General features: G+C 38.8%; 1 protein-coding gene across 1 annotated transcript in view; it reads right to left on the bottom strand.

Moving 5' to 3' along the window:
- The window catches only part of WDFY3 (WD repeat and FYVE domain containing 3), a gene marked incomplete at its 3' end in the record, with an annotated part of 84341 nt that overhangs the window by 18944 nt on the left and 45510 nt on the right, over positions 1-19887 (bottom strand). The window contains exons 15-24 of the mRNA XM_029085294.1: positions 18877-18989; positions 16575-16806; positions 13771-13871; positions 12514-12732; positions 8321-8502; positions 6615-6846; positions 3620-3780; positions 2424-2535; positions 1810-2000; positions 156-308 (exon numbers count right to left, since the gene is read on the bottom strand). Coding sequence (XP_028941127.1) covers positions 156-308; positions 1810-2000; positions 2424-2535; positions 3620-3780; positions 6615-6846; positions 8321-8502; positions 12514-12732; positions 13771-13871; positions 16575-16806; positions 18877-18989 — 1696 coding nt within the window. The remainder of the gene's footprint in view (positions 1-155; positions 309-1809; positions 2001-2423; positions 2536-3619; positions 3781-6614; positions 6847-8320; positions 8503-12513; positions 12733-13770; positions 13872-16574; positions 16807-18876; positions 18990-19887) is intronic.

Below are 19887 nucleotides of genomic sequence, written 5' to 3'. Positions count from 1 at the left end.
CTTGCTGCTCAGCTGCTTTACTGTACTATATATGAACTAGTAAGTTCTCGGGATAACAACCTAGTTTGCTGTTGTTCAATATTTAAGGTATGCTATCAGCACCTGAATTAATCATTATCCAGTATCATCATCTCTTTCTGTGCAGCTTTACATACTTCAAAATCACAGAGCAGATCCTGGAAGGCAGCAGAATTTGGAATAATGGAGGTCTCGTGCCCGCTATCGACAGTTCCCACCAAGGAAAAAGTCAGATGGAGTATGTGGCTGTTCAGAAGGGATCGTTTCTTCTTTAACAGCATTGCCAGCAACTTGAACAAGCAAACAGAAAAGGAATTAGTAGGCTATCAACACACAGCAATGTTGTCTAAGCACAAAGAAGCATGGGTGAAATATCTCTTTTGAGAAGACCCTTAAAGTATGTCCAATAGTTGATAACTCTTGATGAAAAAGCTTGAAAGTGTCATTATGGTTGATCAGAAAAGGTGACCTCCAGGACACTCTCCGGCTCACAAAACATTTGTTCTACACAGCAGACAGTATCTAGGCCCTAAGGACTAGGCACACGCAGACACACCTCAGCTCTCTAGTAGTCAATCACAGTTTAAGACAGCACATGATACATTCTCAGATAGTTGTGTTCCTGGACAGCAACAATGGACAAGTCAGACTTAAACAGAGCACTCCTAGAGTACCACATGCACAAACAAGAGGTATTCTAGCACTGAAGAAAAGTAGCCATGACAACATAAATCTGAATAAGCCTGACTTTGGATTCTCCTTGCCACCCTTTGTTGCGCTAGGCATGATTGTAGATGTCATCCTTTCGGTCCTCATTTCTGCTCTAACTTCTTATAAACTGGGTTGGGAAACAACAAGTCTCCAGATGTACTATTGCTATTTCTCATCTTCCGATTCAAACTTGTTAAACTCTCAACATACTGACCTGATCCACTGCACCATTCTCCCTGAAACATTACTAAAGAAATACATGTTTTTGGGAATCTCTCTCCAACCATGTTATTTGCTGAGGTCAAAACAAGTGGAACCTAGGGTCGTATATGGTGATCCACCAACTGCTTATGGAGCAAGGAGGACACTGTCTACATTTGTTTGATCAAAGTAAGCCAAGGTCTGCAACAGGCTACATGGAATAATACGTTTCAATGTAACTATCCTAGTCATTAGCATTACGAGGTTTGTACATACGCTGCCCAAACCACAGCATGAACTTTCCATTTCAGTACAGTAGTCTTCATGAGCAATGTAAAATGCAATTATTGTGTAGAGATCTTTTCAAGTCAGTCAACCAATCCTTCTGCATAACTGATTGCACTTCCCCCACCCCAATGGAGAATTAAGAAATCTTCAGCCTGAAAGCAAGCAGCATTACTAATGAGAAAGTGTATGCAGTCTCATCAAAATGGCAATTCTAGGAGTGCACTTATTTGGTTTTCTTCATGTGTCCTTATCTTTCTCTCTTGCTGGCAGATCATGGAGATAGAAGCTCCTGGGCTCGCAGGGGTGGATTCACAACCACTAAGTGCCATAGTTGTGCTCTTCCTTACTGTTAATGAAGGGTCAGTTTCAGGAAAGCAGCTAAACATGCACAACTGCTTAGCAAAACTTTCTACCTTCTCCTTTAAATGCCATCCTAAATAACTCATCTACACTAATTAGCCAAGAACTCAGTAAACTCTTAAGAGCAGAAACTCGGGTTACCACAACCCAAAAAGGAGTTTCCACAGGAACAGCTAGGACAGACAGTGAAATTAAACCAGTCTGGTCTGTTTTAAGACAGTTCTTACATACCTGATAACCTCTGATTCTTTCCATTTCTTTGCTGGCTAGTGGATTGCTCTTTACCACACAGACCAAGGCCTTCACAGCTGCATACAGCCCTTCTACATCTGATGCCATGGCTACAAGACCCAGAATAGCAGCAGCTCCACCAATGTACTGCAGTGTAGTGGCAACAGGCTTAGGGACAAATGTTCTTACTCCTGAGCACAGGCAGAGAAAATAAATTAAAATCAAATCAAATCTAATTATTGTTGGAAATCACTGTGAATACATGCAAATAATTTGCATTCTAGCGTTGCTTGAATTACGAAAAGAGTATCACTAGAAGAACTACGACACCTCAGAAGTGAAGGAAATATTGCACTGGAAAATAGTTTATGACCTAAGGTAAAATAATTAAGTATAGTTTCATAACAATAACTTTTATAAACTGAAACAAGCATCCTATGTTAGCAAAAAAGAAAAAAGATAATAGTTTGTTCATAAAATACACAATTGTTAAATAAATTTAACAATGTATCATTAACATTAATCAATGACATGAAATATCTTCTAGACCTAAGTTCTTATTGACAAGTAATTAATCATGTTTAAACATAATAATTCTCAAGCACTCAACTCACCCAAATATCCTATCAAAGCTGCACCAATGGAGCGTGCTGGTCCATTCAAATGACCTGCTGAGTTATGTAGCAGCTTCACAGGTGTGGCATTTTCATGAGAAGAAATTGCCAGCTGAACAAAACAGGGAAGAAAAAAAAAAAAGGAGGGCTAAAGGGAAGAAGGTTTTTTACATAAGCCTGAACATAACTTGTGTATTTTCCTCCTGTGATAAAGACTGAGCAACTTATAACAAAATAAAACTATGCTAGAGTCATTAAGACATTCTCTAAAGAGAAATCTCCAGTCTCCGATATTTAAGGAAGATGAAACTAACTTTAAAAATAATTCCACCAGATTATAGAATGGTTTGGGTTGAAAGGGACCTTTAGAAATAATCTAGTCAGATCCCCTTCCTGTGGACAGGGACATCTTCCACTAAATCAGGTTCCTCAAATTGCCATCCAACCTGACCTGGAATACTTCCCCTGAAGGGACACTCACAGCTTCTCTAGGCAACCTCTGAGTGCCTCACCATCCTCAACCTAAAAAGTTTTGTCCTTATGCCAAATCTAAATCCATCTTCTTTAAGTTTAAAACCCTTGCCCCTTGTCCTGTCACTACACACTCTGGTAAAAAGTCTCTCTCATTGTTCTTCTAAGTCTCATGTATGTATTGAAAGTCTGCAATAAGGTCTCCTCAGAGCCCTCTCTTCTTCAGACTGAATATCCTCAGTCTTTCTTCATAGGTGGTTCTTTGTACAAATAATTCACTGACTTTTCATGTACTTAAAAAAAAAAAAGTAAATCAATACTCTGGTTTCCAAATCTGAATCATAGTCAGAGGACTAAGATATCATCTTTGTTCATTTGCAGCAGTAGAAATATCGTTCAATGATATAACTGGTTATATCATTGACTGGTTTTAAACTTAACTGGTTTTCAACAGGATTACAACTGCCAACTACACTAAAAAGTCAAAATACCTCCAAAAGGTGCTAAGATACATAGCTACTAGTAATTATAAGAATGTGAATAAAATCTAGTAGAACCTCCCTCAATTTTTTTTTTTTTCTTTTTTAAACATGAAAGTGATTATGGGTAACTCTTTTGACAAGTACATTATTGTTCCTGGTTGCACGGACCACATTGCCTTGAGAGAAGTTAAAAGAAAGGAACAAACAAGTAGTACACATTAACCAACTCATTTCCCAACATACCTGTTTGGCAATAGCTTTACTATCCAACTTGTTGTAAACTTTCCTTATTTTTGCCACTGTAAATGAAGAAACTGACAGTGCATAGAGACCAAAAGAAACCTTCTCTTCTGGTACCAAAGATACTGGAGACGGGTTGATCCCTTCAGACTTCGAATCTTTGCCTTAAAGACAGAATAAAATTTTATTTCATAATAGCACTGTTTTTCTTTACAATTTTAAATCTCAAGCACATTATATTGTAGAACAGGTATAAAAGAAAGGTTTTACAAAAAGCTGAGATTTTATATTGTCTTTGAATACTTGCTCACTGTACCCAAGAATAGCTTGATAGCACACGAGTCGTGGAATAAATCTACTATTTGAGATGAAAGAGCAATGCACAGCAAACATTTCTTTTCAAAAAGGTCTACAATATTAACACATAATGGCAACTGGTACCCTGTGGCTTGGCCAAGCAACAGAAGAATTTTTGGAAGGCAATAATACTCCTGTACTCAATTTGTGTACAGCCTAAGGGCTGTTCACTTCCCTTCCCACCCGAAGAAAAAACAAAGTAATCAAAAACCAGAAGTATTTGGTACATCTGCATCTTTGCCTGTGACAATGGGCTTTTTACAATGGTTTGCTAGGAAAAGCACCTCAGAGACTGGTACAAGAGATGCAAGACTGAATAAAGACCAAAAGGCCCAGGCACTGAAGAGAATACATAACCGTAGCTTCAGTATTTTGTATCCACTGCTCCAAAAGTGGATGCTTCTTGTGAGGCACTGCAAATGCTATAAACTTCTTAGAGGAAGCATACAAAACTCAGCACCTGAAAGCTCAATACAGAGATTCACTTCTGCATCTTCATTCCAGGTCAAAAGGCATCTGCAACTCCAGTGAAACACATTAATGCAATTAAAAAAGCATGAAGGCTTCTCACCTAACACTGAAATCAATGACAAGCTGTATGTCTACCCAATTTTTTGAACCAGGGTCAAGTCTCTCTTAAGAGAGAGTTTCAGAAGTCTTTGATCCCCCACAAATGAAATCCTCACCGGATCCTCTGCAATCCTCATTGGATCCTCTGCTCTCACAGATGTCCTGTGAACATTCCTCCATTTCAATGAACATACAAAGGAATTCCTTCTCCTGAACTAGTAACTGCTCAAGGAGGGGTCTCTTAAAAAGTATCAGGTCTTTCACTTTGTTTAAACACAGGACAAGCTCTCAGAAGATGGCAATCTTGCCCGCTGAAGACAGGGATGAAACTTCTGAAAGAGCATTGTATGGGCAAATGGCAAATCAGACACAACTACACTGTAAAGCAAAACACTGGAAGACTGAAAGGGCTCTTTCCTTCTCCAAGATTCCCACAAATAATCATTACAAAAAGGAAAAACAAGCACTTTGGAAAGACAGGCCAAGATAAAAGGGTAAGATACAGAGCTTCACACTGCACCCCCTATCAAACACTTGAGGGTTTGGCACAGTGCACATGCAATGAACAGAAGCTTATCCCCAAACAGAAATATGCCCTTTGTTCTGGAGCACATCACTCCTGAAATATAACAAACTGAGCAAAACTTGTGCAGGAGAAATACACCTCCACACTGGAAAAAGCTGAAGAACTCTAAGTTACTGTGGGCTTCCTGGTGAACATGGCTTTAGCATAAAGGCAGGAAGATCTTTAATTTGTGTAAGTGAACAAATTCACATTCACAGAATTTACTTTGGTTAATTTGGTACTTGCACAGCACCAGTCAAAATGCCTTCCAGGAGAAATTATAATTGACTAGCCTATACCTAAATCCAGAGTTGCTTGCTAGGTTTGTCTAGCTATTAAAAAAGTAAGTACGTGACACAGATCTGTAAATGACAAAATTAAATTCCCTAAAGTTTTTGACTCAAGATGGGTAAGGAAAGCTACTTTCTTTTTCATGATAGGTCGTTCTTTCACAGCTTGAAGATCATCTACACTTGGGGGGTGTGTGTGTCTGTCACCACTCTAGGGAAAGCTTTCACTATGAAAAATAAGACCTTGTGCACTCCCTGTACATACTTTTATTTTCCTACCACTCTTGTCACTCACTGCCTCCTTCCTTGAGATGGTGACAATTTCTCTCCTGAAGAGCTGGAGAACATTATGGTCCTCATGGGGAAAGACAATGCAAGGACAAGACAACTTCACATGTTCCCCATTTTTATTTGTTTCACTGAAAAGCCCTGTGATACTCACATAAAGCAATGAGCATCTTCTGACATAATACTGATGTCAGCGAGGTACTTTAATTGCACAGAAAGACAAGGAGCCATACAGAAGAGGAAAACCTCACTAGTGATGGTTCATCTTACCTGAGATAATGAAGAATCTGCTGCCTGAATAGTTAAAAATAGTTATGGACACACATTTCTATCAAGGTTATTCACATCTTTTGTATTGCACTCCCCACAATTTCAAACACTAACACTTTAAAAAATTTAACAGAATTGTCCATATTTGTTTGCAACCAATACTTAAAGACTATCTGCTGCACCACAATACCTCCATGTTTGATTTTTCTCAGCTGACCTATTTAGGCCCTACAAACAATGACATTTCAAGACAGCTGTGTTTAAAGTACAGAATACACTGCAGATCTGCAAATGAGTGCTATCATTAGAAACCAACAAGTTAAAATGCCTTTCCAATTTCACTTTCTACAGAGAAATATAATATATAGTACGAATAATGACAGCTCCAAGCATTTCTAACTGGTTTCAAACCAAAGTGAGGAATATAAGCACTTCTATCATATCTCAGTACAAGAGCTACCAGAAGTATGTTAAAACAGTAATTTAGATTTCTATCATCCTCTTCAGTAGGTGCTACTAATCTTCTTCCTATGAATAGCTAGCTTCTCCTCTCTCATACCACATACTCTCCCCTTTCTCACTTCTTCTGCCAATATGCACATAGAAGATTCCACTACACCTGGGCCAAGTTATTGGCTGCCATTTGAATTGTACTTACATGGTATGTATACTGCTTGAAAGCTTCCGACGTAATTTGGTCCCAGTTCATAAATGGTGCTAACACCTGGGGCAGGCAAAACTTCTTCCAGGAAATGTGTAGGGCCCAAACGCCACACCAATGAAGAGAGCTGGCGCTGTGCGGGTGGTGTGCCAATATAGGCATAAACAGTGCTGACTACAGGTGGGTTGGCAGAACCAGACCCGCTAGGGCTACTATGAATATAGTGAAGCTGTAAGGGAGAAAAACACAGTGAAGTTATTGAGATAGCATGGGTACTGTGAAAAGAAAGTAGACAGATCAGAAATTCAGGAAAGCGATTTGCAAACTAGGGTACATAACAAATGATTGCTATGTAACGTGTCATATTCTGATACTATACCGTAAAAGTCAGTGAAGAACCTTAACCAGAAGGTAAATGTAAAAATCAGAATTTAAGTGGTTTTCAAAAGATGAAGGTGTGTATGGAAACAGCAAGAGAACATATGAGTTCTGTGCTTAAAAATGCTAAAGAACAAGGGCGCATCTTGCTTTTAAAAACACGGTGCTTTATGATGGTCATTATTTTATCTTGCATAAGCAGTGTTCTTTCTCCTCTTTCTTCAGCTGGTGAAAATATGCCTTTTGTTATTATATTGTTTCAAGCTAAAGTGCAAACATTATGAACTCCAGTTGATAAGGTGTTCAGATGGCAATAAAACAAATACACAGAGAAGATGCTGACCTATATATAACGACAGTAACAATCTCACAGGCATTTTCTATCTACTTTGCAAAAATTCTGTTACCAGCTATTGAATGTAGTCACGTATGGCCAGATACGCACTCATGTATTACAGCTATTAGCATAACAAGTACAGTTCTCTTTCTGCAAAAGGAATACCGAAAGGTAAACTTTGAAAGTCAAAATATTGTTTTACCAATAGCAGTAACAGTAACACTAGCTAATTTGCACCCCATACCAGGATTAGTTTACTCCCTTAATACCCATGCCTACCAGGTGCCAAATACTCTTTGGTTATCAGTTACAGGTCAGGAATACTTTGTGCTCAGTGGACAGGTCCACAGTGCTCTTCACTGCTCTCTGCTTCTGGCCTCCTAGTTTCTTCCACCTAACAACAAAATACTGACTTTTACAACTAAATGTGTTTCATTTACAATCAACTAATAACAACACTGGGCATCTGAGTGGCTATCACTGACAAGGGGATGCTATTTCTGGGATGGCAAGAGGGTTGGGAAAGGAAAAACACAGTGAAATTGGCAAAACTGTCTTACTCTCATCTTACTCAAAATTAGATCTGCTACATGGTCCTGGGTTAAGTTGTCTTCAGCTTTTTATCATCTTTCTAATTAATCTAGTCAGCAGCATAGCTGTGCGACACTTGCCTCACATTCAATACAACACGTCCACTTCACTTTAGCGTTGCTATTGCTCGTGCCCGAGAAGTATTCGTTATCTTCTCTTAACAGGACTAGGGCTGTGTCTGAGCTATGCAGTGAGCAAAGACCCCTTCGTGCAAGGCTCCTCATTTCGTCTTTGGTTTTTGATTTTGTTTTGGGTAGGCTTTTGGGGGATTTTTGTTTGTCTGTTTGTTTAAAATGTGGGGGTTTTTTGTTGTTATTGTTTTGTGTGGTTTTACACATGTGCAGACAGAGGGAAATCACTCCAACTGGCAAAAATGAGGATTTAAAGATTTATTTACCTTAACAGTGTTAACAAGCTGTCCATCAAGGTAGAGCGCAGCTGTGCTGTTCTTTAGCATGCCTTTACTCATGACCAGAACTAGGTGATGCCATTGGCCTTCCACAATGAGGTCACCACAGCGAAAACGGGCACAACAAGGAAGAATTTCATAAAAAGACGATTCCTCACTGAAGTCATCAACTAAAGGAAAAGTACAGTTAGAGGGCACTGGTAGAAATGTTACTCATCTGCTTTAAGTTTCTTATGTCATTAGACTTTATGCAAAATGAATCTACAGCAACACATTAAAGCCAAAATTTTACAAAACATATAGTTAACAATGTGACCAAAAATACAATTAAGATATGAATGAAGTCATATGATTAACAAGATACGACTTTAGACTTTCAAATACAAGAATTAAAAGAATTAAATCAGAATTATTGAGAAAGTATTCAGATCAAATTGTCACAATTTGACAAGCTGAACATCATTAGATTAACATTAACAAACCACTACACTTTTGATATTATCAACAACGGGTCTCTTCTTCCTTTGTCTTATTTCTTCTCTAAGAAAATTCTAAGGAAAAATTTATGCTTTTGACAATTAAGTTTTACTTCTCCCCTTCTACCCTCCCTTTGAAATTTTAGCTGGAATGCCTAGTTTGCTCAAGTTTTACTAACTTTCTCGTGCTACTATGCAGGTCAGAGAAAAACTTCTTGCTGCTTTTCTAAAATAGGTTTTACAGCAGTAGTCAGCCAGAAATAACAGATGTCTCTCCAAATCTACAGAGCTATTTTTCACCTTCCTCCTATGGTGGAGAGACAGATACCCATAATTCCTGGACTTTCTCCTCACTCTTCCCTGCTTCACCATGATCTCCTCCACTACCTGCTCCAGTGCAGTCTTCTCCAGTGGCCTCAGGGAATCTCTGCTCCAGCGCCTGGAGCAACCCCTCCCCTCCTTTGGCTCTCACCTTGGTGTCCTCAGGGCACTTTCTCTCACATTTTTTAACTTACTCCTCACTCCATGCAGCATTTCACCCTCTCTTAGATGTGCTTTCCCAGAAGCACCACCAGCCTGGCTGCTGTGCTCAGCTATGGTCCTTGTGGGAGGTCCATTGTGGAGGCAGCTGGAACTGGCCATTTCCAGGCATGGGACAGCACCCCCAGCCTCTTCCCACAGAGTCCCCTCCGGCTCCCCCAGCACCTGGCCACAGGCACTCAATATAAGCTTGCCACTATCTTGCTTAAACAATTAGGTCATACATAAAAGAAGATACCAGTAAAAAGATGCCTTTCAAACCGTCTGCATCAGAAGCATGCCAAATTACAGAGCATGAGTGAAGTTAAAGATGAGGTTGAGATTTTTTTTTTCCCTCAATAAAAGCCACAAATACAACGTTTGGCTGGCAAGACATGCATCGAGCACAGACATGGGGTACTCGTGACTCCAGCCTCAGCACAGTGGCTTCTCTTCTTCCCTTTTTGCACTTCTAAGGAAAATTATCTGAAGTGTTTCTACTGAAAGGGAAGCTCAGGGCTGAGACATTTCTGCCCAAGTCAAAACAAAGACTTCACGCCATCTCATCTGTTCCGCTGCAGTACTGCAACCTCAGTGAGTCACCCTTGCCTTCCCTTCACCTTATCAGCAATGGTGCCTGAGTTGTAAGGCTGCTGACCCAACATGAGCACCAGCTGCTGTGGGGTGAGGGGACCTGCACCCGCGGCTCCATCAGCCACCCTCACACCAACAGTGAGAGGAGTCAGAGATGGATGCCTGCCTTCCAGATGTGCAGCCAGAGGAACTGGCTCCCAGCCTCTCCACAGGCGCTGCACACCACAAGCTTCTGACCACCCATCTCCAATTCACAGACCTATAGTCTTCAGCATTTCCCAGGTGTTCCTTCCTTAATAGGTGCCGAATTCTCTTCTGAATGTTGAAATACACTTTAGTTCTCAGCACCTATTTTTAAAATTTCTCTAAAAGGCATCCTCCTTTGACTTCATACCAAAGGACATGGTCAGTTTGCAGGTGCATTAGCTTCTCCAGCACAAAGCAGAATGATTCATGCTGTACTTGAAAGGCCACCCACTCCCAACCTCACCAAAAAAAAAGAAAAAAAAGGACAAAAAAAGACAAAGCTCAAAAATTCTCCACCAGGGAATGCTTCTACAGAAAACAGAAGCTTTTCAGATCTTTCTTCCTTCTTTCATATTGAAGGAAAAGAAGCCACTAATCCTCTTACCTCAACTGCCGCCTGCACAGGGAGAACACTCATTTCTTTAGAAATAGCACGAGCAAAATTATAAAAGCAAAGTACTCGGAGCTAACTTTCATACAAAAAAATGATCTCAAGTTCTTTTTCTCAGCCAAACACCTTTGAGCACAATTCTCACTCTCAAGAAAGATCCTTAAAGCACCCCATTTATTCTTACAATAGACCATCAGCACTTCCAGTCCCCATGCTGGCAGGCCTGCCATCTCAGTTCTTCAGGTACTTACCTGCACAGCACTTGCCGGTACAGCACCAACTATGACTCCAGTAAAGCAAAGTCTCCCATTCAATTAAAAACCAGTCTTTGTAGTCAGAGATGTTCAGATCTCTGACAAAGCCTCTTCAAATCCAATTTATTTTAAAGAGTTAGATAATAGGGGCTTACTAAAAACATATGATCTATAGCTGCAGTGCAGGCGAAAGCAATTAATATGAAGAACTTTCTTATAAGAGAATTTGGTCTTCTGAGAAAGAAACCACTGTCAATATCTTTGTAATTTAAAAGGCTCAGTTCCTCCCTTGTACTATGAGACTCCAGCTCTCAAGTTTTAGGTTTTGAACCTGATTTCTGCTAAGAGAAACTACTGCCAATAATAGTATGAATGTCCACTTATCATGAAAATAAGGAATATTCTATAACAGCGTGCTTTGCTGTTTGAGTTTTTAAAATAATAACAGTTGTATGAATTCTTTATTAGTGCCTGCTACTCAAAACAAAAGAACAGGAGCAGTAACAGATTTCTGATAACCACTGGTAACCCAGTGTGTTGCCCTGGTAAAGAGCTAAGCCTGAAACATACGCAGAAGGTTGCCTCACTCCTTTCAGCTCCTCCACAGCCAGGGCATGTAAGTGGCCTGTCAAAACTGAACATTTTTGGAGGCCCTGACAGAGGACAAGGCAGGAGACAGGAGATGGCTAAGCCTGAAGCCCCTGACTGCACCGATAGCTCTCTCTCTAGCAAACTGACTGGCCTCTCACCAGCTTCACATAGATCTTCACTGTACCTCCTGTAATTACACCTTTGATCACAGATACTGAACGAAGCTACAAACTCTTTCTGAAAACTGATCACAGCTGTAAAACATGAAGTGAATGACTGATTGTCTTCAAATAGCCCTCAAGTGTTGGGACTATCCAGATTGAAAAGCCTTCATAACCTGTTAGTTTACTATTTCCAAACTTCCTCAAAGCAATGATAATTAACATTTGTACCTCAAGAGATGATGTCTAAAATGAATGATACAAGACAAATAAAAGGCAAAAAGCTTCCAAAAACAATGACATAATCCCTCCTTCAAATCCATAATCCATAAGGCATACATAGAATGCACAATGACATAATCCCTCCTTCAAATCCATAACACTTTGGGTATCAGTAAAAATTATTCTTTATATGTAGACATCGAATCTTTGGAAATTCTAAAAACTTCTTAGTTTAGAATCATAGAATGCATCTTAGAATGGTTTGGGTTGGAAGGGACCTTAAAGATTATCTAGTTCCAAACCCCCTGCCATCAGCAGGGACACCTTCCACTAGACCAGGTTGCTCAAAGCCTCATCCAGCCTGGCCTTGAACACTTCCAGGGAGGGGGCACCCACAGCTTCTCTGGGCAACCTGTTCCAGTGTCTGACCACCCTCACAGGAAAGAATTTCTTCCTAATATCTAATCTAAACCTACCCTCTTCCAGTTTGAAGCCATTTCCCCTTGTTCTATCTCTACCTGCCTTTATAAAAAATCCCTCCCCATTTCTACATGAATGTTTACATTTTACATTTTTCCATTGTCAAAACCCATTAGCAGCCAGTGAAGCTGCAACTGAAGTTCTATCACACAATTCTTCCAGACATTAGGTTCAAAACAAACTTTTGCTTGCTGTTGCATCTCCATAATATTCTCAGAATTTGCTGATGACACAACACAACTCTTACCATAATTTTGAAGCAATTCTTCTTTAGTTGAAACAATTAGCGACCGGTCTTTCGCTGAGAGGACAATTGCAAGGCATACATAATGCTGCTCTGAGGAGTTTGCACGCCGCACTACAGTAAGAAGTCTCACAGGATGGTTATTAGGAGGTGTACTAAAATGTTCAATACAAAACCAAGTTGAGTAGCTCAGACCAGATGGCGGTGGGAAAAATCTTTCACCTAGAAACAAAAATGAAAGCCCATTATATAGTTGGAGTAGCTAGTACTTAGGATACCTACTCATTCCTGTTCCTTTTTTCATGTCAGCTCAGTTGTTACCAGCTGTGCTTTCTCACACTTTTCCTTCATGTACTTCAACATCTTTCATTTTTGACTCAAGCTTGGAGGAAAAGCTACATAAAGCTAGCTCAGAGAGGTTTCCTTCCAAAGTAAAGCAAGAATTGCACACTATTCCCTCCTATTCTAAAACCAAAAATCAACTCTTGAAGCTGTGCTTTTTCAAAACAACCCAGATTTAGTTCCCTAGACAAAAAAAAAGTGGAAATGGATCAGGCCCTCAGAAACTGCTATCATGATGAGATGCTTCCTCAATAGGTGTGACTCACTGAAGAAGTCTTTCTTAAAGAAGATCTCCCCACGACATACAACTGACTCCATTTCAGCTCCTGGGGTGCTCCCACAGAACAAGAAAGAGCTCATAGACTTCAAGTACTGCCTAACACTAATTTTAGACTCAGCTTCTTTTTTAACTAAGTGATCACATTCAATTAGACCCGCAGCACACCAGGTTCCTGTAGGGTGAACAACTATAAGGCATAGCAAACAATTTAGAAGGGATTTTTGTGATGATGTGTATAACAACACCTGTAATAAATTCAGTCAAGAATTCAGCAGAACAAAGCCACAACTACAGCATTGCAATTCATTCCACATTTCCTATGCTCTTCACATTACTACCTCAACTTGATGTTAATGCATCCAGGTTCATTATTTATATGCTTGTCTTGACTACAAGTTAACCTTCTGCTGAAAGCCTCGTATTTTAAAGCAAATCACACATTTGTATTTTATACTGTTTTCTGACTTGGGGGCAAAAAGCAACAGGAACACACATCCAAAAAAAAAAGACAGAAATAGTTCTCAATTATGAATGTACAACATCCAGCACCACCCTATCACTTCATGGCTAACAAAGAAATACGAGAGAACTAAACATCAGATACAAAACACTACTAACAGTCATACTTGAGTACTTACCAGTTCCAATTCCACTGACAACCGCACCATCAATAAGTCCTGTTGTAACAGCATTGTTTGTAGGTGCATTATGGGGAGCCAAACTTGGCAAGAACAAGCAGCTGTTAAACAGAAGACCAGTAACACACTAGAGTTTATGAAAGTCAAGATAACTAAAGCTCAATATAAAAAAAAAACAACCATAGCCTAGGAAAACATACATCATTCTCAACATCATTCTCCTTGACTGTACATATTCATCAAAAGTAGAAATTAATTTTCAAAATTTCTCTTTATGAGGCTAAATCACCTCCAGTGCAAACAGCTCTGGCAGCATGTCTTTGGTACTCACACCCATGTAGCTCCATAGCACAAGATGCTCCCTTGTGGGCAACCATAACTCATTGCAGCCTTTGAGATGTTCTGGACTCTCAAAGAGACTGGATTAGCTAAATGTACAAAGGATCTGGTAATTGCATACTATGGTGTTCTTATTTTAAGTAGTACACTCTCACAGTAAGATCATATTTCACCAAATTACCTACATTTGGTCCTTAAAAGAGCTACTGATGCTGTGGACACAATGGAAACAGGTATAAGGAGTACCTTCTTTAGGTACCAAAAGATTTTAAGAGCCCAGATGGTTTCAGTGACCAGCCTACCCAAGGTGGAGTGAATCCCCACAGGAATTCAGCTGCCAGTTTGTATATAGATTGTTCTACTGGAGGCAAAATGATGGCTCTTCCACTTGCTGAAGAATCATCCTTTTGTTGACACTTATACTTGAGTAGGCTAGCTTAAGTATACTGTAGCTAAATTGCCTGACCGAACTAGGAGTTATTTTGTTCTCAGGTAAGCTATAAAGAGTTAACTTGACCGCCCATCTTGAAAGCAACAGCAGTCCATGGTTCTGATCACTAGTATCTTCCTTTTGATTACAGTTCTCATTATATATTTTTTCCTCCATCTTGAAAATGTTATCTTCTGGGCAAATCCCCCATGGTCAATGGTGTTACAGGCATGTTCTCTCTAAGCAGATAACTTGCAAGGGTCCATCAACTGTTCATGAAACACCATGGCACTTTAAAATAGACTAAACATTTTTTAATTTTTTTTTCTAATTGATTATAGCAGCCTTCTTAGGTGACTTGTTGAAATTACAAGTCACTTCTTGACACATTACCAGCACCTACAAATCTCCTGGAGCAACCACAGTGAGAATTCATTTTGCTAGCCTGTTTCAAGTTGTTCTCAGTTCTAAAACATTTTATTTTATCTTATGAAGGATGTAGAACAGAGCTTTAAGCACCTATTGTTTTCAAAGAAAATTCTCCCCCGACCATAGTGGTGGATACAAAGGCTAGATACAAAACAGGTGCCGCATCCTTGCCTCGCAAAGCTGGAAAGAGAATGTAGAGCAGGAGAGCTACCAAATAACCAGGTGCTCTCAGACCAGTCATCCCAAATAAACTGGAACAAGTGCACTAAGATGCAAGTGGCTCTGTCAAAGGTCAAGTCAGAAAAGAAATAGATTGAATAAGTACAGTACTATAAATATTGGATCTAGAAAGAAAAAAACAAGATGAATAATTCTGTCAGGTGGAGCTGCTTCTGGTTTTATGAAACTGTGGTACAGCTGTGGACAGCAGATCATTTCTACCTCTTTTCAGAGTTCTTTTTAAAAAAGAGACTGAAAAAAACCACCAACCAAACATTGAGGAGCTACTCATCTCATAAGAATTTGCTACACTCATTTGGGCTTCACAGCAGCTGTCATTTTTGGTGTTTCGTGCCACTAAAAACCTTTTAATAAAGCTTCTAGTCAAGGTTTTCAAGCTTTTAATCAGTCTTCCGGGAAATTCTGAACAATTACTTACCATTCAAGGTGCCATTCACAATTATCTGACCTGCACGTACCTCACAACACTGCCCTCTTCGAGATACTGGCTTTCGGCCTATTTGTCAGCCTCTGCCTACGGACCAGTCCACAGGCAGTTAAAGAAAACCTGTTCCTTACATTATTGGTCTGAGTTTTTATAGCAATTTTTGATATTTTTTTTTGTCCCCTTAGCTCAGAAAAAAAAAAATGAGTGCTTTGACTTTTTCTATTCATTTTTTATAACCAAAAGGACAAAACATTTTCTTTAAACAGATGTTGAGAAGGGTGTCGTGTTTTCATCTTCTGAACAGACAAGTTAAATTGTATTACATGAGCCTCATGAAGTGCCTCACTCAGCAGATGTTTAATTAGAGAGAGAAAAAAACAAACAGTAAATGAAGGTGATACTTGGTGCTAAAAGACAAAATGAGTTAAGCGTTACGTTCAGGCTACACCTCCAGTTAATAATCAGATTTTTCCAGTTATTTGGACTCAACATAGCTTCCTTCTCCATTTTACCTGTACTTCCGCTTTACCCCCTTCCTCATTTCCAAGTTCCTCAGTATTTTAAAGTGGGTTTCTGAGCATTTAGGCCATTCAAATATTGCATATAAACCCTGGCAAATAATGAGTTTCCGCAAGGGTATGTTAGCATTACTTCATTTTTAAAAGGCTTGTGAAATCCAGAACTCAGAGGGTACTATCAACATTTAGATACATACTGATTTCTACTTTCACATATGGCAAGCAAGCATTGGTTTCAAGTCATTAATGACTGAGGGGAAATTTATGTGGCTTGAAGTACTCCTTCCTTTTCTTTAAAGAATTCACATGTCCCTGGTTTGCAAACAGTCCATTAAAAAATTAGAAGGATTTCTCTGAAAGAAGAAAGTAAGAAGACATCGCACTGTGCCCCACGCTATTTGAAAGCACTGTAGGACCTTACCCGAACCCTTCCAGAGATGTGTCAAACTCAATGAATGCCGGTGTAACCGATGATCCGTGAAGCCTGATATCATGTGGGGTTGTCATGGACACCAAACACTTCACTCTCGTCAGGGGTACTGTGGTCCCTTCTGCTGGCTTGAGCAGGCTCTTGCTTATCCGATAATGGCTGTCTTCATGCAAACTGAAGACGCTGTCAGAACCCAGACCTTCCACTGAGGTAACCATGCTATCTAGGGTAGAAGCCAAGAAACAACACAGCATTGCAAAAGGGAGGCATTTTCAGGCTATTCATTTGGACTTTTCAAGTACTGCTTTGAGCACAATAGCTGAATTGTCAATCACTGTGAACTAATTCAGCCTCTCAGTTAGAAGATTATGAGTTGGGAATTATTATTCTCATTATAAAAACATTCAACTGAAGCAGAGACACAAGCATCTTGCACAAGGTATTACAGAAATTCTGTAGTAAAGCAAAAAAATTGAGCCAAGGGGTCACCACAGAGGTTCCGTTTCAGGTGCATTCCTGATACTTGACTTAACAGGCAGGAAAAACTCTGCTTCGTGTTTTTCAGATGTGGTAAATGAGCTAAAAGTCTCAGAGCTTTCAATAAGCAGAAAGGCTCAGTAAACTTAGCTTTGGAAATTTAACATAACTTGTGGTATTCAGAAGCTAGCTTTGCCTTCTTTTTTGTAGTTTAAAAACTTTTCAGACTCACTTTTTCACAATTTTCATTGTTTGCATTCCCTTGTGATAGTACCCTATTAAAAATAAATAAATAAATAAATAAATAAATAAATAAATAAATAAAAGTTCTGGGCAAGAGATAAGTTGACTCTCTCTCCTCCTTTTAAATGTACTGAACCTCATGACATAACATCAAATATTTTATTTATTTCATTACTTAATGCTTGTAATTCAGTATCTTCCAAGATACTCTCTAATTCCTTTTAAATAATTAAAACATTATAACTATGTGTTACAACTGGTCATACAACGATGGAGTTGACACCTAGAAATAAATATCACATGCTTTGTAAACTTATCAATAATTTCTTTGTATTACCATATACCGAGACCCTCCTATACTACATGAACAGCTATTCCTAAGCTGTACAACTCATGGACAATAAAAGGAATGAGAGAATATGGAAGAGTGGTTTGGATCAGCTGGTGGAATCCGTCACAAACATTCAGTGCAGTTTATCAGACTGATTCATTAAACGGCTGGAGAACAGATGTAGCTTTCCAGTATGATAATCAGAGCTGATGTGTAGCTTCTGATAGAATATGAATTATTCTATCAGATGGATGAAATTCCAAGACAGGATACCACACAAAGGTATAATGAAAATTTTCACTGCATACATGTATGTATGTTTATCTATAATCTAGGAATATCTAGTGAATATCTTATCAAAATACATTGTGAATAGCTTCCCACGATGTTAATTGTAAGGCTAAAAATCAAGTTGTTTTTTTTTATTTTTTTAAAGGTGATATAAGTCTGCCCTTCTTGAAAATTTTTAAGTTACTATGTGCTCATCACTCAACACATGCTTACTACATTCTATTAAAGATTTCAATTTAAAATACTAGGAAAGTAAACATATTGAAAGTGAGCAGTGAGTAAAACCATAAATATTTACCACGAAAAATTAATGAATGGTTAAAAAGGGACTGCTGAACTTTACATAATTAAAAGTGGGTGTTCCAACTTCAAATTCTACCTCTTTATAACAGATTAAGTTTCTGACAGATTAGGTATACTGTGCTTTTTTTTTTTTTTTCTTTTTAATTCTTTCTATTTCTTTCTCATTACTAGTGAGGCTAATAATGAGCCAGGTTCTTAAGTCTATCTGAAATAAATGGAATTATTCTTAAGTGTAGGAATTTCAGTTATCTGACCCCTTATTGAACCCATGAGAGACACTGCATAGGTTTAACGACATATGATGTGCACACGAAAGTATCTGAAACAAATATTTTTCCTTTTACTGTTACATAACTACTAACTCAGGATCTATTCAAGACTTAAAAGCAAAATACCATCATATTTAATAGTTACTGTTCCTTAAATTAAAAAAAAAAAATCATTGGAGATGTATTTAATAAAAGTACTACATTCCCTCTGCTTTTAGAATTTCTTCCAATCAAACTGTTCTGATTATTTTACATCCATACATAGCTGGGGCAAATGTAGGTTCTTCTGGATGCTTATCTACAAATTTTATGTAAGTATGCGATTGGGGGATGTCAGTGAAGCATTCTTCATGCAAATTTCTAGCACTTCAGCACCTACTTCTCATTTCCGGTTCAAAACTCAGTGAGCTGGGTTTGTGCACTCGGTACTGTTTCAACAGCTTTTTGTCCCAAGCTCCGCAATTCAAAGGATTGCCCAAGCGTAAAAATTCCCTGAGAAAGAGAAAAAAAAATTACAAACAATTTTGTCTATTTATTTGCCTAGAATGGCACCCAATCTAATACCACTTTTCAAAAAGACAGTAATTGCTTGTAATAATAATAAATTTTAACTAAGAAAATAAAATTAACTAAGAAAATAAAAACTAATGCATAATTATATGAAACATATTTGATCTATTCAAAACTATTTAAATTTTGAAAACATGCTCTCAAAAGCTGACATTATTTTGACTAATCAAACAATTTTGATAAAGCTTCCAATTCCCTTCTCTTAATACCAAGACTTGGCAGAAGGCTGACACATCCTGTAGGAGAACATCAGGATGTTCACTGATGCACATTCAGCAAGCTGAACAAATCTGGAGAGGCAGACCACAGGCTGAAGTAAATAAGTGACCTCAGCTTCATTTTATCCATGTGTCCTATTTGGCTGTGGGATAGTTTCACAGCTATCAATCTAGCTCTGTCCCAGCTAAAAACCAGGACAATGGGGCACCCACAGCTTCTCTGGGCAATCTCTTTCAGTGTCTCACCACCTTCATTGTAAAAAATGTCTTCTTATGTCCAATCTAAGTCCACTCTTTTTCCATCTAAAACCCTTGCCCCTGGTCCTGTCACTACAAAACCTGGTAAAAAGTCTCTCTCCGCAGTTCTTATAAGCTCTCTTTTTATATTGAAAGGCCACAAGAAGGTGTCCCCAGAATCTAGCAAGCAATCCAAAGCATCATACAGCTCTGTGGGTATTTCACAAATGGTTCAAAATATATTCATAAACTTTACAAGCTTGCTTTTCTAGTACTAGCATAGATGTATGTGTACCTACTCATATACAGAAATATCAACCTTTTAAAGCTATGCATCCCCGGATTTTTCCAGACACCTGTTGTAT

Source organism: Antrostomus carolinensis, unplaced genomic scaffold (assembly GCF_000700745.2).
Source record: "Antrostomus carolinensis isolate BGI_N321 unplaced genomic scaffold, ASM70074v2 scaffold9986, whole genome shotgun sequence".
In the NCBI taxonomy this organism is placed as follows: domain Eukaryota; kingdom Metazoa; phylum Chordata; class Aves; order Caprimulgiformes; family Caprimulgidae; genus Antrostomus; species Antrostomus carolinensis.
Note: the sequence above shows the minus strand (reverse complement) of the source record. Positions and strands in the feature narration are given on the sequence as shown.